General features: G+C 41.6%; 1 protein-coding gene across 10 annotated transcripts in view; it reads right to left on the bottom strand.

Moving 5' to 3' along the window:
* The window catches only part of numb (NUMB endocytic adaptor protein), a 244,205-nt gene that overhangs the window by 30,425 nt on the left and 193,432 nt on the right, over positions 1-20,348 (bottom strand). For 9 of the 10 annotated variants that reach the window (XM_041214093.1, XM_041214091.1, XM_041214092.1 and 6 more), the window contains 3 exons: positions 19,834-19,908; positions 3,721-3,861; positions 1,411-1,615 (listed from right to left, as the gene is read on the bottom strand). In XM_041214093.1, the coding sequence (XP_041070027.1) occupies positions 1,411-1,615; positions 3,721-3,861; positions 19,834-19,908 (421 nt within the window). The remainder of the gene's footprint in view (positions 1-1,410; positions 1,616-3,720; positions 3,862-19,833; positions 19,909-20,348) is intronic. The other variant, XM_041214097.1, reaches the window with a different exon arrangement.

The raw sequence follows: 20,348 nt of genomic DNA, 5'->3' as shown, positions 1-20,348 counted from the left end.
TTAAATATCTGCCACTGTTCATCAACTGTCCTACCTTGTAGTCTTCCTGCCCAGTCCACTAGGGCCAAATCTGCCCTCATACCTATGTAGTTACCTTTGTTTAACTCCAGAACACTAGTGTGGGACTCAAGTTTCTCATTCTCAAACTGAACTTGAAATTCTATCATGCTATGATCACTCTTCCCTCGAGGATCCTTTACTATGAGATCATTAATTAATCCCATCTCATTACACAAAACCAAATCCAGAATAGCCTGCTCCCTAATTGTTTTTTGGAGCAATATGTTGTGGAACCAATCTCTAAGGTACTATATGAACTCTCCCTCAAGGCTACGCTTGCCAATTTGATTAGTCTAGTCTATATGCATATTAAAATCACCCATGATTATTGCAGTGCCTTTCTTACATGCTCCCAGTATTTCCTGGTTTATACTGTGCCCTACTGCTGAACTACTGTTTGGGGACCTATAGATTACCCACACCAGGGACTTCTTTCCCTTGCTATTTCTTATTTCCAGCCAGACTGACTCTACGTCTTGCTCTCCAGTGCCTATATCATTCCTCACTATAGCACTGATCTCTTCCTTTACTAACAAAGCTACACCACCTCCTTTTCTTTCCTGCCTATCCTTCCGAAACACTGAGTACCCTTGGATATTTAACTCCCAAACCTGTTCTCCCTGTAACCATGTCTTCAAATTTGCCACCAAATCATACCTATTTATCTCTATTTGCGCTGTTAACTCATTAGTTTTATTCCGAATGCTATGTGCATTCAGATAAAAAGCCTTTAAGTTTGCCCTATTGCCAATTTTCCCTACTCTTAGATGATTCTTTGGTGCAGTATGGCATTCACACAACGTCCTTTCCATTCACTTTTTGATAGCAATCAGCCTCATCACTAACCAGCACTCTTACCTTCTTCTTAAACTCTGATTTTTTATATTTCCATGCAACTGAACCATTCCCCCCCCCTTCCAACTATTTACTTTAAAGTCCCATCTACGACCCTAGTTATGTGATTCGCCAGGACACTGGTCCCAGCATGATTCAAGTGGAACCCATCTGAATGGAATAGCTCCCTCTTTCCCCAGTAATGGTACCAATGTCTCATGAATTCAAAACCACTTCTCCCACACCAATCTTTGAGCCACGCATTTACCTGAAGGAGTATGGCATCAAGGAGCTCTAGTGAAACTGCAGTCAATGGGAATTGTGGGGGGAACTCTCCGCTGGTTGGAGTCATACCTAGCATAAAGGAAGATGGTTGTGATTGTTGGAGGTCAATCATCTCAGCTCCAGGACATCACTGCAGGAGTTCTAAGGCCCAACCTTCTTCAGCTGCTTCATCGATGACCTTCCTTCCACTCCCACCCAACCCAGAGCCCAAATTTAAATTTTGTTCTGTACCTTTCTTGGAGTCTTGCATTTGTTTCATCACTTCTTCTCGCTCTGCTTGTTCAGTGGCTGTGATTACCCGAAAGGAACCCTCCCTGGTGAATGTGGTGCGGTTGGCGTCAAATGTGGCGGTTACACCACACTCCTTTTCACGTTTCTGCTTCCTCTCCAAACATGCTGCAAAAGCACAGCCCACAGCATGGCTTAACCGCTCACCCTGAGAAACAATGCAATATTGTTAACATGTTCAAAGATCAGGAAATTTATTTCCTATACAACACCACTCATCAACCACAGAAAGCACTTTCAGCATTATCTATCCTGAGACTAACTGTATTGTTTCTACTGTGACCTTGGTATAGATAGGGTTAACACTACTTCCTGGTGACACCAAGTAGTGCCATAAAGACCAGCAAGATCCTATGTTCAAACCCCAGGAACTTAGAATCGTATCCTGAAAAGTAAACACCTTCCAGATGAGAAGGGTGAAATTTGACAAGAAAACTATAAGGGATGAGCCAGAGACCTTTGTGAAATGTGAGCTTAGATAACACACCAGAATGTTTATTTATACACACAGCTAATGGAAAAGCAAAATGCAGACACTATAGTACTGAACATCTTTATTTTTAAGTGGGATGGGAAGAAAGTCAAAAATACTTTTACATACATCATTTCACTGAAATTAATTTACAAAACTTGACGCCTTTCAGTTGGGGACTCTTCTGGATTTGCATTAGCTGGTGAAAGTTTCAATGTACATGACACAGTGTGAACATTACAAATTCATTTGGTAGCAGCAGCAAAATATTAAGTTTGATGTTGTAAGTCAAAGATAGAAAATCTAGTTGACAACCGTACATTATACCATACCTATTCTTGAAATGGAACTGGACCTGCCATTATTTTATGGCTTTTAAAGAGCTCATTTTATGCTTTTGGGAAGCTCATATCTGGAACTTTATCTCATAGAATTGGTATTGCTAAGCACTGTTGTATGCTTGGGAAGTCAAAATGCAATCAAATTGAAAGTAACTGGAGATTTTAAATATAAAACTTATCACCTAATATTGCGTACCAAAGTAATTTTTCCTTGGAGACACAGGCTGTAAGATCCCACTTCCTACATCTTGGATAGTATAAAAGCTTACTGAGTTGCAACATTATTTGTATCGCAAGAGATTACTGTATCTCAGATTAAAATGTAGCCTTGGGGTTCTTTTTATTCAAATAATTAAGCATAATGAAGGTTGTACTAGTAGTTATGCACAAATATAAACCAACTATGTGGTTACACAACATAAGGTTCCAGACATTTCACTTTTCATTTCAATACTTTATTTTAAAACTTTGCAAAAATCATACTGAAGAGACTCAATACAGTAATCTGCTTTGTAAGGATGTCAGGATGTCATCCAGAGTTTTGAATGATAAGCACAGATGTGCTGCAATACAAAACAATACAAGACCAGGAAACTGCAGGTTCTATTCCTGGTTTGTGCTCAGTCAGGGCAGCACGTGGGAGACTGTAAGCTAAAACTCTCACTTCTGCTTGACGTGGAAAGTACAGCTGACATCAGATTGAACAGGACTGGTCTTGGTTATAACATTCTCCAACTCTCACTGACCAAAGTCATACATAGAATAGGATACTAGAAGACTGCAAGTTCTCTGTACAACCGTGCCCTAGAATGAGTCGGCACCTTCATGAGAAAGCTGATAATTAAAAAAAGCCAAATATAGAAATGATACCTGTAGATGGGAGGGAATAATTCTTTAATGCCGAAAAATGTTACTTCAGTTGTCATGATGGGAGGTCTTTCAAGTGGTTAGGGTGAGATAAGGGGCAAGCATTCATCCTCTCCAATGCAGCTGGAGAGATATATGGCCTACACAGAGGAATCAAGATGACAATTCTGTAAACTGCTGCAAAGTGTAATTCCAAAATAGCCAATGGCAACTCCAACCAATTTCACCTCACTCCCTGCTAAGTGCCAATGCCTGTTTCCGTTGCCTCCACACTGTGCGACCCCACATCCTATCACTATGCAATGGTGTCAGTTCTGACAGGGCATTGAACTACTTCAGTCTGAACATAAAAGTTTTATAGTTTCGAGCAAGTGGGGAAACTTTGCAACAGGCAGTCACTCCTTGTCACCTGACACTCGAGTTGTAATGTTGCTCACAACAACAGTTAAAGTACCTCTCACCAGTTTTATGAATCTCATATACAATCTGACTTCAGTTTTGCAACCCTCCCCTACACTTCCACTGAAGTCGAATTTCGGCCCCAACAGCATTCAGTAAAAAAGGTTATCTTACCGAATCTCTTATAGCCAAGAAGCAGTGACAGATCCAACGTCTGGTTGTACCATCTCGACAAATGTATGAGAAGGCCTTGTCAAAGTTTCGGTCAGGGGCACAGAAGGATACCTTTTCTATAGTCTGATCAACAATAAGATCCTGTAAATAACAAAGAAAATACAAGAGAAATGAAGAAATTAATACTTCGCTAGTATAGTATATTACGTACAAATCCAACTACTTTGCAACAGTCCCAAGATTTGGTCACCCTCCAGAACTATTTTAACAGAATAAATCCAATTTTTCTCAGTCAGACACTAGATGGCATTATTCCACTGTATAAACATTCTTAGCTGGCAGATTTACGAAGAGCGAGAGGACCTGGTGACAGTAACCACCACCTAGAAGAGCAGGTGAAAAGAGGACCTGGAGACAGTAACCTACAACAGCAACTGAAAAGATGGCCCAGGGACTCAGCTAGTCCCTTTGTTTCAAACATATAAATTCAGACATTCCCAATGTGGCCAGCACTGAGTGCGCAATCTCAACAGAGTGTGGGAGTTTGGTGAACTGAGCGAATTCAGTGAGGAGGAGAGGAAGATGCTCCTTTGCTTTTTCTAACCCTTTCACCCTGTAGGAACTGGTTCTGGTTCTGCTACAGGAGAAGAATCTAGCTGTCCAGTATCTGACAAGTAGTCAAAGTCTATTCCATTCCTAAGGTTTAAAATAGTACAGGAATTTTGATAAGATTAATAATTACATAAAGGAAAATAAATAATTTAATTAAGTAATTAATTAAAGCACATAATCGTGGCAGGACAGTTGTTGTGTCATGGCTGCAGCATGTGGGTACTCCAGGATACAAGTGTTATCCAGGACAAGCACATCTGCAGTAAGTGTCTGTGGCTTGAGGATCTTTGACTCAGAATCACTGAGCTGGAGGCTGAGCTGCAGACACTGCGGCACAGCAGGGAGGGGGAAAGTTACGTGGACGCTTTGTACCAAGAGGCTGTCACACCCCTTAGGATAAGATCTTCTGATCTGGAAGGGGTCAGTGACAGGAGGATGTGACTGTAGCTGAGGCAGGTAAGGGGACCCAGAAGGCAGGAGTGTCAGCCCCTGCAATTGTTAAACAAGTTTGAGATTCTTGCAGCTTGTTTGGATTAGAGTCGGGGCTGCAAGGTTGATGAGCTGACTGACCATGGCACTGTGGTACAGGAAGTCATTCAAGTGGGGGAGCACAAAGGAATGTAGTGGTAGTAGGGGACAGTATAGTGAGGGGGATTGACATTGTTCTCTGTAGCAAGGAGCGGGAGTCCAGGCGGCTATGTTGCCTACCTGGTGCTAGGGTTTGAGACATTTGTACAGGGCTGGAGAGGAACTTGCAGTGGGAAGGGGAAGATCCAGTGGTTGTGGTCCATGTAGGTACCAACGACATAAACAGGATGAGAAAGGAGGCTCTGCATAGTCAGTGAGAGGAGCTAGGCACCAAATTAAGAAACAGAACCTCAAGGCAATAATCTCTGGATTATTATGTGAGCCACAGACAAATTGGCATAAGGCAAATAAAATTAGAGAAATGAATGCATGGCTCAAAGACTGGTGTGGGAGAAGTGGGTTCCGGTTCATGGGACACTGGCACGAGTACTGGGGAAAGTGGGATCTGTGCCATTGGGACGGTCTACACATGAACTGTGCTCAGGCTGGTGTCTTTGCGAGCCACATAACTAGGGAAGTAGAGAGGGTTCTAAACAAAATAGTGGGAGCAAGGGATCAAATTTGGGGAGATGTGGTAAACCAAAGATTAGAGACAAGGCAAGAGAGAAAGATATTATATGGGAAATGATAAACAGACTGTGACAGGAAGAGATAAGAGGGCAAGTCTAAGAGTAAACCAGCAGATAAGGCTAGGCGCTACAAAAATAATAAAAGGACAAAACTCTGCATCTAAACGCATGTAGCATTCGAAACAAAGCAGAAGAACTGATAGTGTAAATTGAAATAAATAAGCATGATCTGTTAGCCATTACAGAGACAGGCCACAGGATGACATAGATTTGCACCTGAATATTGAAGGGTACATGACGTTTAGGAAGGACAGGAAGTTAGCAAAAGGTGGAGGGGTGGCTCTGTTAATTAATGATGATATTGGCACAATAGGGAGGGATAACCTAAGTTCAGGAAATCAGGATGTAAAAGCTGTTTGGGTTGAGATGATAAATGATAAGAGCAAGAAGTCACTTGTGGGAGTGGTGTACAAGCCTGTTAATTGTGGCTACACAGGAAGAGTATAAAAGAAGAGATAATGGGAGCCTGTCAGAAAGGTACAGCAATAATCAAAGGTGATTTTAATCTAAATATAGACTGGAAAAATCAGATGGGCAAAGGAAGCATAGATGAGGAGTTCATAGAATGTTTTCAGGATAGTTTCTTAGAACAACATGGTCTGGAGCCAACCAGAGAATAGGCAATACTAGACCTGGTGTTGGGCAATGAGATAGGATTAATTGATAACCTCATAGGCACCCCTAGGTAGCAGCGATCATATGATTGAATTTAAATTCATTTTCAGGGAGGAATGTGTAAATCCAAGACCAGTATTTTAAACTTAAATCAGAGCAATTATGAGGGCATGAAAGTGGAGCTAGCTAAAGTGAACTGGCAAATGAGGTTAAGGGATAGGGGAATAGAGGCTCAGTGACAGATATGAAAAGGGTTATTTCAGAATGCACAAAGTAGATACATTCCAATGAGAATGAAAAATTCCAAGCGGAGGACCCAGCATCCCTGGTTAACTAAAAAAGTTAAAGACAGTATCAAACTTAAAGAAAAAGTATATAATTACACAAAGAAGGGTGGCAGGTCAGAATATAAAGAACAGCAAAGAATGACAAAAAGATTCATAAGGAGGGAAAAATTAGAGTATGAGAGAAAGCGAGCTAGTAATATAAAGACGAACAGTAAGAGTTTCAATAGATATTTAAATAAGAAAAGTAAACAAAGTGAGTGTTGGCCCTATAAAAATTAAGTCTGGGGAATAATGGAAAGTAATGAAAGGGCAGATGAATTAAACAGGTATTCTGCTTCAGTCTTCACGAGAACACAAGTAATGTCCTAGAAATAGCAAGATCAGGAAATGGAAGGGAGGGAGCAACTTGGGAAAATTACATTCACCAGGGAAGTGGTATTGAGCAAATTGTTGGGGCTGCGGGCTGACAAATCCCCAGGTCCAGATGGACTTCACCCTAAGGTCTCAAAAGAAGTGGCTAGTTTGATAGTTGATGCATTGGTTTTAATTTTCCAAAATTTTCTAGAATCAGGGAAGGTTCCATTAGACTGGAAATTAGCAAATATATCTCCTTTATTCAAAAAAGGAGGGAGACAAAAAGCAGGCAACTACAGGCCAGTTAGCCTAAAATCTGTCACAGGGAAAATGTTAGGAGCTATTATTAAAGATGTTACAGCAGGGACTTAGAAAAATTCAAAGCAATTAGGCAGAGTTAACATGGTTTTGTGAAAGGGAAATCATGTTTAACCAATTTATTGGAGTTCTTTGAAGGAGTCACATGTGCTGTGGATAAAGGGGAACCAGCAGATGTACTGTACCTAAATTTCTAGAAGGCATTTGATAAAAGTGCCACATCAAAGGTTATTGTGGAAAATAAAAGCTCATGGCTCAGGAGGTAACATATTGGCAAAGATAGAAGATTGGCTAGCTAACAGGAATCAGAGAGTTGGCAGAAAATGAGTCTTTTTCCGGTTGGCAGGATGTGACGAGTGGTGTGCCACAGGGGTCACTGCTGGAACCTCAACTTCTTACAATTTATAAAATGACTTGGATGAAAGGACCGAAGGAATGGTTGCTAAATTTGCTGATGACACAAAGATAGGTAGGAAAGTAAATTGCAAAGAGGACACGAAGAGGCTACAAAGGGACAAAGAGTTGGCAAAGTTCTGGCAAATGGAGTATAATTGGGTAAATGTTAAATTGTTAATTTTGGCAGGAAGAATAAAAAAGCAGCTTATTGTCTAAATGGTGAGAGATTACAGAGCTCTGACATTCAGTATGATCTGGGTCTCCTGGTGCATGAATCACAAAAGGCGAGTATGCAGGTACGTCAAGTAACTAGGAAAGCTGATAGAATATTATTATTTATTGGGAGGGGAATTTATTACAAAAGTAGAGAGGTTATGCTTCAGTTGTACAGGGCACTAGATTATTGTGTAAAGTTTTCGTCCCCTTATTTAAGGAGAGATGTAAATGCGTTAGCAGTTCAGAGAAGGTTTACTAGACTAATACAGGAATGGGTGGGTTGTCTTCTGAGGAAAGGTTGGATAGGTTAGGCTTGTATCCACTGGGGTTTAGAAGAATAAGAAGTGACTTGATTTAAACTTTTAAGACCCTGAGGGGTCTTGACAGGGTGGATGTGGAGAGGATGTTTCCTCTTGTGGGAGAATCTAGAACTAGGGGTCACTGTTTAAAAATAAGGGGTCGCTCATTTAAGTTAGAGATGATGAGAAATTTTCCCTCTTAGAGGGTCGTGAGTCTTTGGAAGTCTCTTCCTCAAAAAGCGGCGGAAGCAGATTCTTTGAATATTTTTGAAGCAGAGCTAGATAGATTATTGATTAACAAGGGGTGAAAGGTTATCGGAGTAGGCAGGAACATGAGGTCGAGGTTACAATCAGATGAGCCATGATCTTATTAATTGGTAGAGCAAGCTCGAAAGGCCGAGTGGCCTACTCCCGCTCCTAATTCATATGTTTGTGTTTATGAGGCATTTCATTTCAAAAGAAAAGCTACAGTGTGTCTATATACACATATCTAAATGTTGTGAATCATAGGGTTCATTTTATTTGCAAATGTGAAACTTATCTGATGATGAGCTTTTTAGCTATGAGGAGAGGTTGGAGAAACTTGATTGTTCTCACTACAGCGATGGAGATTGAGGGGCAACTTGATTGATTTATCAAGTTTACAAAATTATGAGTGGCATGGACAGAGTAGATAGTCAGAAGCTTTTTCCCAGGGTGGAAGAGTCAATTACTAGGGGACATAGATTTAAGGTGAGAGGAGAAAACTATAGAGGAGATGTGCGGGGCACAGAGGGTAGTGAGTGTCTGGAATTCGCTGCCAGAGGAGGTGGTGGAAACAAGTACGATAGTGGTGTTTAAGAGACAGCTTGACAAATACATGAATAGGATGGGAATAAAGGGATATGGACTCCGGAAGTGCAAAATGTTTTAGTTGACAGGCAATATGATTGGCGCAGGCTTGGAGGGCCGAAGTCCTGTTCCTGTGCTGTACTTTTCTTTGTTCTTTATGACTATTTCTTTTCAAAGTGATCCAATGCATTAGTCAAAAATGGCGCTGAGCATTTTTGAGCTCGGTCGATTCATTATCTTTATAAAATACCTTGTATCAATTGTCCACATAATAATCACTAAGGAATCAATTTTCCTCTTCCTCAATATTTAAATACCAATATTAGATCCTTTTCTAATTGGTGAAAACCAATTCCATAACATATAACTTTCTTGTATCATTTAATTTTGACAATCAAGGTCCGCCAAAAAGAAATTTTACTTAATTAGCTTTCATTTTTTAAAAAAGCTATATCCACTTGAAAAAAATTATGATACAGCCTCAACAGCGCCCCCACCCCCCTTATAGGTCCCTTAATACACACCCAAAAAATGAAGTTGGTACTATGACATATGAAAATGTTCAAAATTCAGAAAAAATAACACAAAGCTTCTAAAACATCATAAACTTACCATTCCCACCTTGCAGTCTGATTCACCTGCTCCCACACCTGGTCCGCGCACCCTACTGTGCCTTCCAAACACTGCAGACCTTAGGCTCACCCTCCCCGATGCATCACTGCTGAGTTGTAATTCTAAGCTAAACAGCTGCGAACGCTAAATCTCCATCACAGCATGTGCATGAGAAATTTGGCTAAGTCATAATTGCATCACAGCTGGATGCAACACAGTTAATCACTCCAAGTATAATTCCCAGGAACCACCACATTACATTGTCCAGTGCTCTGGGCTCCTGCACTCTTCCAAAGCAACTCTAAGCTCTATACATGACGGTCCAATCTCACCTCAAATCAAACTGATTATATCCAATTTCATAGGTCTGCCTGAATTTGCTATCAGTTACATGACATTAATTCATATTAACCTACTGCTGTCACTGAACTTCAAATGTCCTGCTGTTTACACATCAATCCTTCTTCCTGCTCCAGCAATACACTTTACATCATTCTCTTCCCTCCTGAGGGGAGATCATTCAAATTCTGCTGTTAAGGTGCAAGTACATCAACTAAATATGTACACAGCTTGCTCAATTGAAAGCTAAATGCAACTGTTTAAAAAAGACTTGCATTTATATAGCACTTTCTTGACCACCAGGTGCCTCAAAACAATTTACAGCCAATGAAGTAATTTAGAAGTGCAGATACTGTTGTAATGCAGGAAAATGTAGCATCCAATTTGCACACAGCAAGATCAATAATGGTCAGATAACTGTTTTTGTGATGTTGGCTAAGGGATAAGTATTGGCCAAGACATCAGGGATAACAGCCATGCTCTTCAAAGTAGTGCCACATGATCTTTAACATCCACCTGAGAGATCAGACCATGCCTTGGTTTAACAGAGAACATATTTTAGAGCAAACGAAGGAATCAAAGAAGTTAATTAAGCAAAGCAAGGATTACAACTCATTATTTTAATATTTGATAATAAATTTAAAAGAATAAAATAAAAGTAATTAGGAGACAATAGTCTTGATGCTCTGTTTACTATTTACAAATTATATTTTTGTCTACGAGCTACTTCAGAACCCAAGAAATTGCTGTTCTGCATATACCTGGTGAAATTTGCAGATGGTTGTGTACAGTACTGGTCCCATTATTTAAAGAAAGATGTAAATGCATTAGAAGCAGTTTGGAAAACTTTACTGGACTAATACCAGGAATGGGCGGGTTGTCTTAAGAGGAATGGTTCGAGGTTTGACTTGTATTCAGTGGAGTTTAGAAGAGTAGGAGGTGACTTGATTGAAACCTTTAATATTCTGAGGGGTCTTGATGTGGAGAGGATGTTTCCTCTTGTGGGAGAATCTAGAACTAGGGGTCACTGCTTAAAAATAAGGGGTCACTCATTTAAGACAGAGATAAGGAGATATTTTTTTCTCTGAGGGTAGTGAGTCTTTGGAACTCAAAAGGAAGTGGAAGCAGAGTCTTTGAATATTTTTAATGCAGAGCCAGATAGATTCTTGATTAACAAGGGGGTGAAAAGTTATCAGGGTAGGCAGGAATGTGGGTTTGAGGTTACAATCAGATCAGCCATGATCTTATTGAATGGCAGGGCAGGCTCAAGGGACCAATTGGCCTACTTCTCCTAATTCGTATGTTTGCCTGTTGCCCATTCAGCATAAACATTGATGGACTAATTAGCATACCTGAAATTTGGAACTCTCTGCCCCTAAAAGGTGGCTGAGGCTGTCAAAAACTGAAATCGATCAATTTTGATTGGATGAGCTTATTAGGGGTTATGGAACCCAGGTGAATAGAAGCCGAGATACAGATGAGTCATGATCTAGCTGAATGATTGACCAGGTTTGAAGGGCTGAATGATTAATTCCTAGTTCTGTGTTCCAATGCCACGTTCACCTTCTTTCCTGCAAGGCAGCTGTGTCTCAGTGATAGCACTCTTACCTCTGCATCAGAAGGCTATGAATTCAGGACCCTCGCGATACTCAAGCACACAATCCTGGCTGACACTTCCAGTACAGTACTGAATGAGTGCTGCGTTGTCAGAGATATTAAATTGAGACCTCATATGTTCCTTCAGGTGGATATCAAAGGCCCTATGGCACTTTTTCAAAGAGCAGCAGGGGCATCTCCCCAGTGTCTTGATCAATATTTATCCCTCAAACAATATTACAAAAAGAACAGATTATCTGCTCATTATTTCCTTGCCGTTTGGTTGTGGAAGGCACTGTCTCCAGTTCTGAATTCTCTGATTTTCTCCCTGATGAAACAAGTAGTTTTCAGCGGTTCTACCAGGGATGTAGCTCCTGAGAATTGAAAAACAGTAGTGCAAAAAATACACATATATCAGCTAGCATGCATGCACAGCAGTTTGGATAAATGCTGCAGTTTTTCTTAAGCTTCCACTTTTCAAATATGTATAATTGAGAAAAATCCCAGGTAGATCTTGTGAAAATTGCTCTCATCTGTCCAGGCTGATACTTAACAAGGGACAGACAGAAGGGACATGAGTCAGCCAAGCAGCCACTCTTTGCTCCTTTCATCCCTTTGTATAAACAGGGTATTGCCAAGAACATGGAGGAGAAACTGTAAAATTCCATTGAGACTCTGTAGCATGAATAGGGCAATGCACACTGCTTTGCTAACACACACTGTGCTAAAGACTGATGGTCAATCAAAATTAACACATACTCTGATCTCCTGTTTGAGTGCCTTATGAAATTGTATCAAGTCAACTTCAGAAACTGCTGTTTTGTTTTACAACACTGGGGGACAGACTGCCAGCTTGCTGCTGGAATTGTCAACAGTGCAACAAAGACTGCAAACTAAGGTTATCAAGCAAAACGGTAACGCCGGGGGCACACTGATCAATATGCAAAGATATCAAATTTATAAATAACATTATATATGTTAACATAGATGTCTGGGCAGCTTCCTCTGACTGAAGGAGAATTTGTACTCTCAGAGTCAAATTCAAAGTTTTATAGAGCTACAATATTTATAATCTGTTTTAGTACAGTTCTATTTTAGCAATTGTTTAAAACAGCAAGTCATTTGGCTGCTGCAGGAAAATGAGATTTATAGTTGCATGCTGCCAAAGATAATCCATCACATTACTTCCTGTTCTGAGGTCACATGTCCGTCTTACAGCATTAAGTTATTTATAAAGAATGAACAGAAGAGTGACAGATAAGAGATCATTTCTTTGGGAAATGGACTTTGGGCTCATAGACTTGTCACTAAAATCGAGACCATCCAATCAGCTGCTTCTGCAGGGTCCTCTGCTTCCACAAGCCCACCTGGCAAAACTTCCTCTAATGCTACTCCCTGCCCTAGTCCTGAATTCATCTCGTTTTTAGTTTCATTCCTATCTTCTCTTATGCCCTCTCTTAGCAAATCTTGTTCATTAGACCCACCTCCTGCTCCCTCAATCCAATTCCCACTCAACTACTGGACACCCAATTTGCCCTCCTGGTCCTGATATTAGCTAATATTGTTAATGGTCCTCTTTTCAGGTGTTGTCCCTCTGTAAAATCTGCCATCATCATCCTTCTCTTCAAGAAAACCAACCATCGAGCCCAGCATCCTTACAAACTACTGGCCTATCTCCAACCTCCCTTTCTTCTCTGAAGTCGTTAAATGTGTAGCTGCCTCCCAAATTGGTTCCCGTATTTTCCAGTTCTCCAAGTTGGAATTCTTCTAATCAGGTTTCCGTCTGTCACAATGTCGAAACAGTTCTTATCAAAGAAATAAATGACATCTGTTATGAGACAGCAGTTTGGTAGAGCTGAATTATTTAAAAATCCCAGAGGGAAACTTTAAACAACAGTCATAGCTTGTATTTTTAAGTGGTATGTTTGAGATTCAGGAATCAAACCATCAGTTCTCGAGAGGTTTTATATTAAACTAAATGAAACATTTTATTAATTTACACAAGTTAAATATATACACATGGCTACAAATTACTAATATCATAACTTTTAACAAATTCCCAAACTAAGGCAACAGCAACCCATAGATTATTAAACAGACACCAGGCAAAGCATTTTCACCTTTCAAATTCAAAATGAGGTTCCTTACACTTTGGTTCCTTTGGAGTCAGTTGGAGGGTTACAGCTACTTTGATCTTACATTGTCTCTGCTCTGCAGACACAAAACCGCTGAAGTTATACCTAGCACAACTCAATGAATGTAAATTCTCATTGTATCATTAGCCTCTTTGAACTCCACCCCTTCTAACAATAAAACCCTTTTCATAGTACCAATTTTATTAGTAAAAAAAACATATTGCTTGGTCTCTGTTAGCTAGGTGCCAGATTTCATTTGCCTTCTTGAATACTCTATTCAAAAAAATGCAAAACTGGGTTTGTAACCCCAAGATCAAGAGTTCAAATCTCACAATGGCAAACTATGAAACAATGTAACTTCATCTGAAACAGATGGAAACGTGTTTGTACTCGAAAGAGTTACACTCTACCTCTCACATCTCAAAACTAGTACACATCAAAGCACCCAGGCTTGCTGGCTTTAATCCAATTAAGACACACCTACAGACTAAACCTCTATTTTAAAAAAAAATTCCAATAATATTATATACATTAATATCTTCATGACAACCTCCTATGTGACTGTGACAAGGTAAACTTTCCTTCCTTGTCTTTCTTGACCGTTCTGCAGCCTTTGACACAGTCGACCACACCATCCTCTCTGACATCTCTCTGCTGTCATCCAGCTGGGTGGGACATGCTTCCATTCTTATCTATCTAATCACAATTACAGTATTACTTGCAATGGCTTCTCTTCTTTCGCCTGTGCCTTTGGTGTCCCCAAAAGACCTATCATTAACCTCCACTTTTTTTTATACCTACATTGCGACATCATCCAAAAGCATGGCATTAGTTTTCATATGTATGCCGATAACACCCAGCTCTACTTCACCACCACTTCTCTCAACTCCTCCGCTGTAACTAAATAATAAGTCTGGTCATCTGACATCAAGTACTGGATGAGCAGAAATTTCCTCTGATTAAATATCGGGGAGACTGAAGCCATTGTTCCTGATCCCTGCTCCAAAATCCTTTCCCTAGCCACTGACTCTATCCTTCTCTCTGGCAACAGTTTGAGATTAAGCTAGTCTATTCGCAATCTTGTTGTCACATTCGACTCCAAGATGGGCTTGTGGACCCATCACAAAGACCACTTACGTTCACCTTTGAACAGCATCTGATTTCCCCTCTCTGTTCATCTGCTGTCGAAACCTTCATTACCTCTACACTTAACTACTCCAATGCACTCCTGGCTGGTCTCCTACATTTGACCCTCTGTAAATTTGAGTTCATCCAAAACTCTGCTGCCTGTATCATACAAAGTACATTCACCTATCACCCTTGTGTTCACTGATCTGCATTGACTTCCAATCAAGCAACATCTTAATTTTAAAATTCTCATCCGTGTTTTCAAATCCCTCAATGACTTCACCTCTCCCTATCAATACAATCTTCTCCAGCCCTACAACCCTCAATATACTTGCGCTCCTCTAAATCTGGCATCTTGACTACCCCCAATTTTAATCACTTTCAATTGCCTAGGTCCTAAGTGCTGGAATACTTCCCCTGCACCTTCCATCTCTTTAAATTGGTTCCACCTTTTAGACACTCCTTTATACATACCTCTTGACCAAGCTTTTAGTCACCTGACCTAATTTCACTTTAAGTGGCTCAGTGTCAATTCTTTTTATAATGCTCTTGTGTAGCACCTTGGGGCATTTAGCTCATTTTAGTTCAATGACACTAAACCTATTAACGTTTAAGCATTATTTTTAGGAGAGAAAACTTAACACACCAAAGGAGCAATCTGCGCTTCAGGGAAAATTGTACAAACATTTGTGGCAACTTCTTAGTCAGTTGAGTATTATAATCTGTGCAACAAGGTTACAGTTATAGTGTTACAGAACATAGGGGAAAAAATCTACAGATGTACTGCATATCCAATGAAGAGGCAGATAGTATCCAACCATCTTCAGCTGCTTTATCAATGACCTTCCCTCCAATATGAGGTCCAAGTGGGAATGGTTGCTGATGATTGCACAATGTTCAGTACTTTTTGCAACCCCTCAGAAGCAGTCCATGCCTGCATGCAGCAAGACCTAGACAACATTCAGCCTTGGGGTATTAACTGGGAAGTGGTATTCTGCCACACAAATGGCAGGCAATGACCATCCCTACCAAGACAGAGTCGATCCATCTCCCATTGGCATTGAATAGCATTACCATCACTGAATTTCCCACCATCAATACCCTAGAGATTAGCATTGACCAGAAACTTAACCGGACCAGCCATATAAATACTGTGGTTACAATAGCAGGTCAGAGGCTGGGAATTCTGCGTCAACTAACTCACCTCTTGACTCCTCAAAACCTGTCCACCATCTATAAGGTTTAAGTCAGGGGTGTGATGGAATACCCTCCACTTGCCTGGATGATTGCAGCTCCAATGACATGCAATAAGTTCAACATCATCCAAGTCAAAGCAGCACCATATCCAGTCATTCCCTCTACCACTAATGCAGAAGCAGCACTGTATATAAAGTGCAAGATGCACTGCAGCAACTCACTACATCTCCTTAAACAGCACTTTCCAAACTCGTGACTTCCACCACTTACAAACTACTGGCCTATCTCCAACCTCTCTTTCTTCTCCAAAGTTTTTAAATGTGTTGTTGCCTCCCAAATTGGTTCCTGTATTTTCCAGTTCTCCATGTTGGAATTCCACCTATCAGGTTTCGCCCTGTCACAGTGCTGAAACAGCTCTTATCAAAAAAATAAATGACATCCTATGTGACTGTGACAAAAGTAAACTTTCCTTCCTCATTCTTCTCGACCTTTCTGCAGCCTTTGACGCAGTTGACCACACCACCTTCTCTAACATCCTTCTGCTATCATCCAACTGGGTGGGACTGTCCTCACATGCTTCCATTTTTAGCCATCTAATTTCAGTTAGAGTATTACTTGCAATGCTCTTCTCCCTGCTCCTGCACCACTACTTTTGGTGACCTGGTAGGTTAACCTCCTATTTTTTTTATATCTACATGCTGCCCCCTTGGCGGCATCATCCAAAAGCACGGCTTTAGTTTTCACATTTTCGCTGACCACACCCAGGTCTACCTCACCATCACCTCTCTCAACTCCTCGAGAGCAGTAGACATATGGGAACACTGCCAACTGCAAGTCACACAACATCTTGACTTGAAACCATATCACCATTGCCTCATTGTTGCTGAGTCAAAATCATGGAACTCCCCAACAGCACTGTGTTGTACTCACACAATATGGACCACAACTGTTCAAAGCGGCAGCTCACCACAACTTTCTCAAGGGCAATTACAAGATGGGCAACAAAGCAGCCTTGCTGGTGCCACACTCAGCCCATGAATGAAAAAAAAATCCTCAATCAATATCAACAAAATAAACTATTTGTTCATTATCACACCAACGTTAGAGGAAATTTGCTGCATACAAATTGGCTGCTGAGTTTCCTACTTCACAACAGTTGACTACACTTCAAAAGTACTTGGTGGCTTAAAGAGTTTGGGATTTTAAGAAAGATTCATATCATCCAATAACATAACACTCAATCAATTCTCAACTGACCTGTGAGACTGTCAAATTTGCCAGTGTGTTTCATAGAATAATGTTGAACGATATCATACTCTTTGAAAACAGCTATAATAGCTTGGCATATCAGGCATAATATACCCCTCATTATGCTCAAAACAAAAACAAAATCATTGGTCCAAGAGCCTTTGAAAACTCAACATTCTGTAGCAATTTTCCTTTTCTCGCTTGTAATCAAGGCGACTTTGATTTGATAAATATGATGGATGATTATGGGTGATCGTTGGTCGACAGCTAAAGAAAGTAGGAAGGAAGTCCTACTGCAGCTTGAGGAGTAAAAATATAGTTTACCTTAGCAGCTGCTTCTGTAATCTGCAAACAACTAAGGGCAAGTGAGGTAAGCTGCTTCTGTAAGGGTTAGCAAAAGTGGGCCAGTAAAGTTTCTTATACTGTACCAACCATCCCACCGACTGTCTCGCCTGCTGTGGCAGCTCCCTTGGCAACTCCCTCCCCTGTTGTCATCGCACCCTCACCACCACTCCCACACTGTAGCCGTTCCTTGCCACCTCCCTCCCCCATTGTAATTGCTCTCTAGCTGCCTTTCCCCCGCTTCAGCCACTCCCACACAGCCTTCCCCCACTGTAGCCGCTTCCTTGCTGCCTCTCTTCCCCCGTTGTAGCTGTTCCCTCACTATAGTCACTCACTCACCACTTCTCCCTAGCTGTAGCTGCACCCTCATTGCCTCTTTTTTACCTCACTGCTGCTCACCCATTGCAGCTGCTTCCTCGCTGTCGCTCACCTGTTGTAGTTGCTCCCTTGCTGTCGCTGTTCTCATTGTAGCCGCTTTCTTGCTGTTGCTCTTCCGGTTGTAGCCATTCCCTTGCTGCTTCTCCCCCATTGTAGCCGCTGCCTTTCTTCCCTGGTTGTAGCTGCTCCCTCATTACTTCTCTTTCTCCATTGTATCCGCTCCCTGGTTGCCTCTCTTTCCGTTGTATCCGCTCCCTGGTTGCCTCTCTTTCCATTGTAGCCGCTCGCTCACTATCCCTCTTTGCGTTGTAGCCGCTCGCTCACTATCTCTCTTTCCATTGTAGCCGCTCGCTCACTATCTCTCTTTCCATTGTAGCCGCTCGCTCACTACCTCTCTTTCCATTGTAGCCGCTCGCTCACTATCTCTCTTTCCATTGTAGCCGCTCGCTCACTATCTCTCTTTCCATTGTAGCCGCTCGCTCACTATCTCTTTCCATTGTAGCCGCTCGCTCACTATCTCTCTTTCCATTGTAGCCGCTCGCTCACTATCTCTCTTTCCATTGTAGCCGCTCGCTCACAATCTCTCTTTCCATTGTAGCCACTCACTCACTATCTCTCTTTCCATTGTAGCCGCTCACTCACTATCTCTCTTTCCATTGTAGCCGCTCACTCACTATCTCTCTTTCCATTGTAGCCGCTCACTCACCATCTCTCTTTCCATTGTAGCTGCTCACTCACTATCTCTCTTTCCATTGTAGCTGCTTACTCACTATCTCTCTTTCCATTGTAGCCGCTCACTCGCTGCCTCTCTTTCCATTGTAGCCGCTCACTCGCCGCCTCTCTTTCCATTGTAGCCGCTCACTCGCTGCCTCTCTTCCCATTGTAGCTGCTCACTCACTATCTCTCTTTCCATTGTAGCCGCTCACTCACTATCTCTCTTTCCATTGTAGCCGCTCACTCACTATCTCTCTTTCCATTGTAGCCGCTCACTCACTATCTCTCTTTCCATTGTAGCCGCTCACTCACTATCTCTCTTTCCATTGTAGCCGCTCACTCACTATCGCTCTTTCCATTGTAGCCGCTCACTCGCTGCCTCTCTTCCCATTGTAGCCACTCCCTCTCTGCCTTTCCCCTACTGTAGTCGCTCCCTCGCTGCTCATCCCCCCGGCTGTAGCTGCTCCCTCAGCATCTCTCTCCCACTATATGATCTCTCTTGCGACCTCTCCCCTGCTGTAGCTGCTCCCTCGCTGCTTCTCCCCAGCTGGAGCTGCTCCTTTGTTGCCTCTCTTCCCTGCTGTAACCGTTCCCTCACTGACTTTCCCCCACTGTAGCCTCTCCCTCAACACTCCTCCCCTGCTGTGGCTGCTCCCTTGCCATCCTCCCGTCCCACTGTAGCCGCTCCCTCACTGCTGCTCCAGTCCTCAGGCTGAGCGCCGCTACTCACTTTCCCACTGTTCGCTGCACCTACAATCACAGACTGTTTTTCTCCTGTGTTTGCAGCTGATAGGCTCACTGAGTCTATTCTCTGCAAGCACAGGAACGAAATAGCTTGTGATTGGGGGAGCAGCTCCTCACTGAATCTGTCACTTCCACTTATTTGTACTTGTATGCATTTTGAACAATGGTTGGTGGGCCTGATAGAAACCTGTGGTGGCCCACAGGCCGTATGTTGGACTACCCCAGTGTATATAATATTCACATAATTCACAAAATAACCCAGAAATGTAAATTCAGCATTCTATTTTTCTCCACTTAAGCTGCTACAGCTCTAAATCAAAGCAACATATTCTCCTGCAATGAGTGCCGGAGGAAAATTAATGATTCTGTGCATGTTAAACAATTTGGAAAATAAACTATGTTGCGATTTCAAAGAGCCACACAAGATAAAAAAAAATGTTGACAATTGCTTCTCGAAATGACAACCAATGCCAAGGTAAAGGTTGCAAAGATGAGAACTAATCATGGCAGAGAGTAAACAGAATAGTAAACTGACCTTCGTTTTCTCATCCACCACTCGCAGTCCATCTGCTGACACCCACAACACAGCCTTAACTGGCTTCTTTCCAGTCTTAAAAAGGGAAAAAATGCAAAGATTTAGTTAAATGGCTTAATGAACCAATGTATCCAAAGGGAAAAATCAGCAGAGCCATAAGTAAGAATTGCTGTGAGGGAGATCAGATTCCATTACCAGATAACCCAGCACACAGAATTTTAATAGAGTAGCTGAACACCATTGCTTCGAGTCACTGAAGGAAGAAAAGGGAACCCACACCACTAAAGACACACAGCACTTATCTCACTCCCTATTATTAAACCAGAATAAAAAATAAACTGGAAGCTTGGGTAAACTGCCTCTTAAGGAGTTACACCACTAATATGGCTGGCAGTTTTTCTGCTACTGGGGAAACAATCTGATTTTAAATACACACAGCTCTCACACACAGGTTAATTTAGCTTTAAGGTTGATTCTGCAATTTAAAAGCATTTATTAGGTTTAGCTCAACTACA

The sequence above is a fragment of the Carcharodon carcharias genome, chromosome 20 (assembly GCF_017639515.1).
Source record: "Carcharodon carcharias isolate sCarCar2 chromosome 20, sCarCar2.pri, whole genome shotgun sequence".
NCBI lineage: Eukaryota > Metazoa > Chordata > Chondrichthyes > Lamniformes > Lamnidae > Carcharodon > Carcharodon carcharias.
This window is presented reverse-complemented; position numbering and strand designations above follow the sequence as displayed.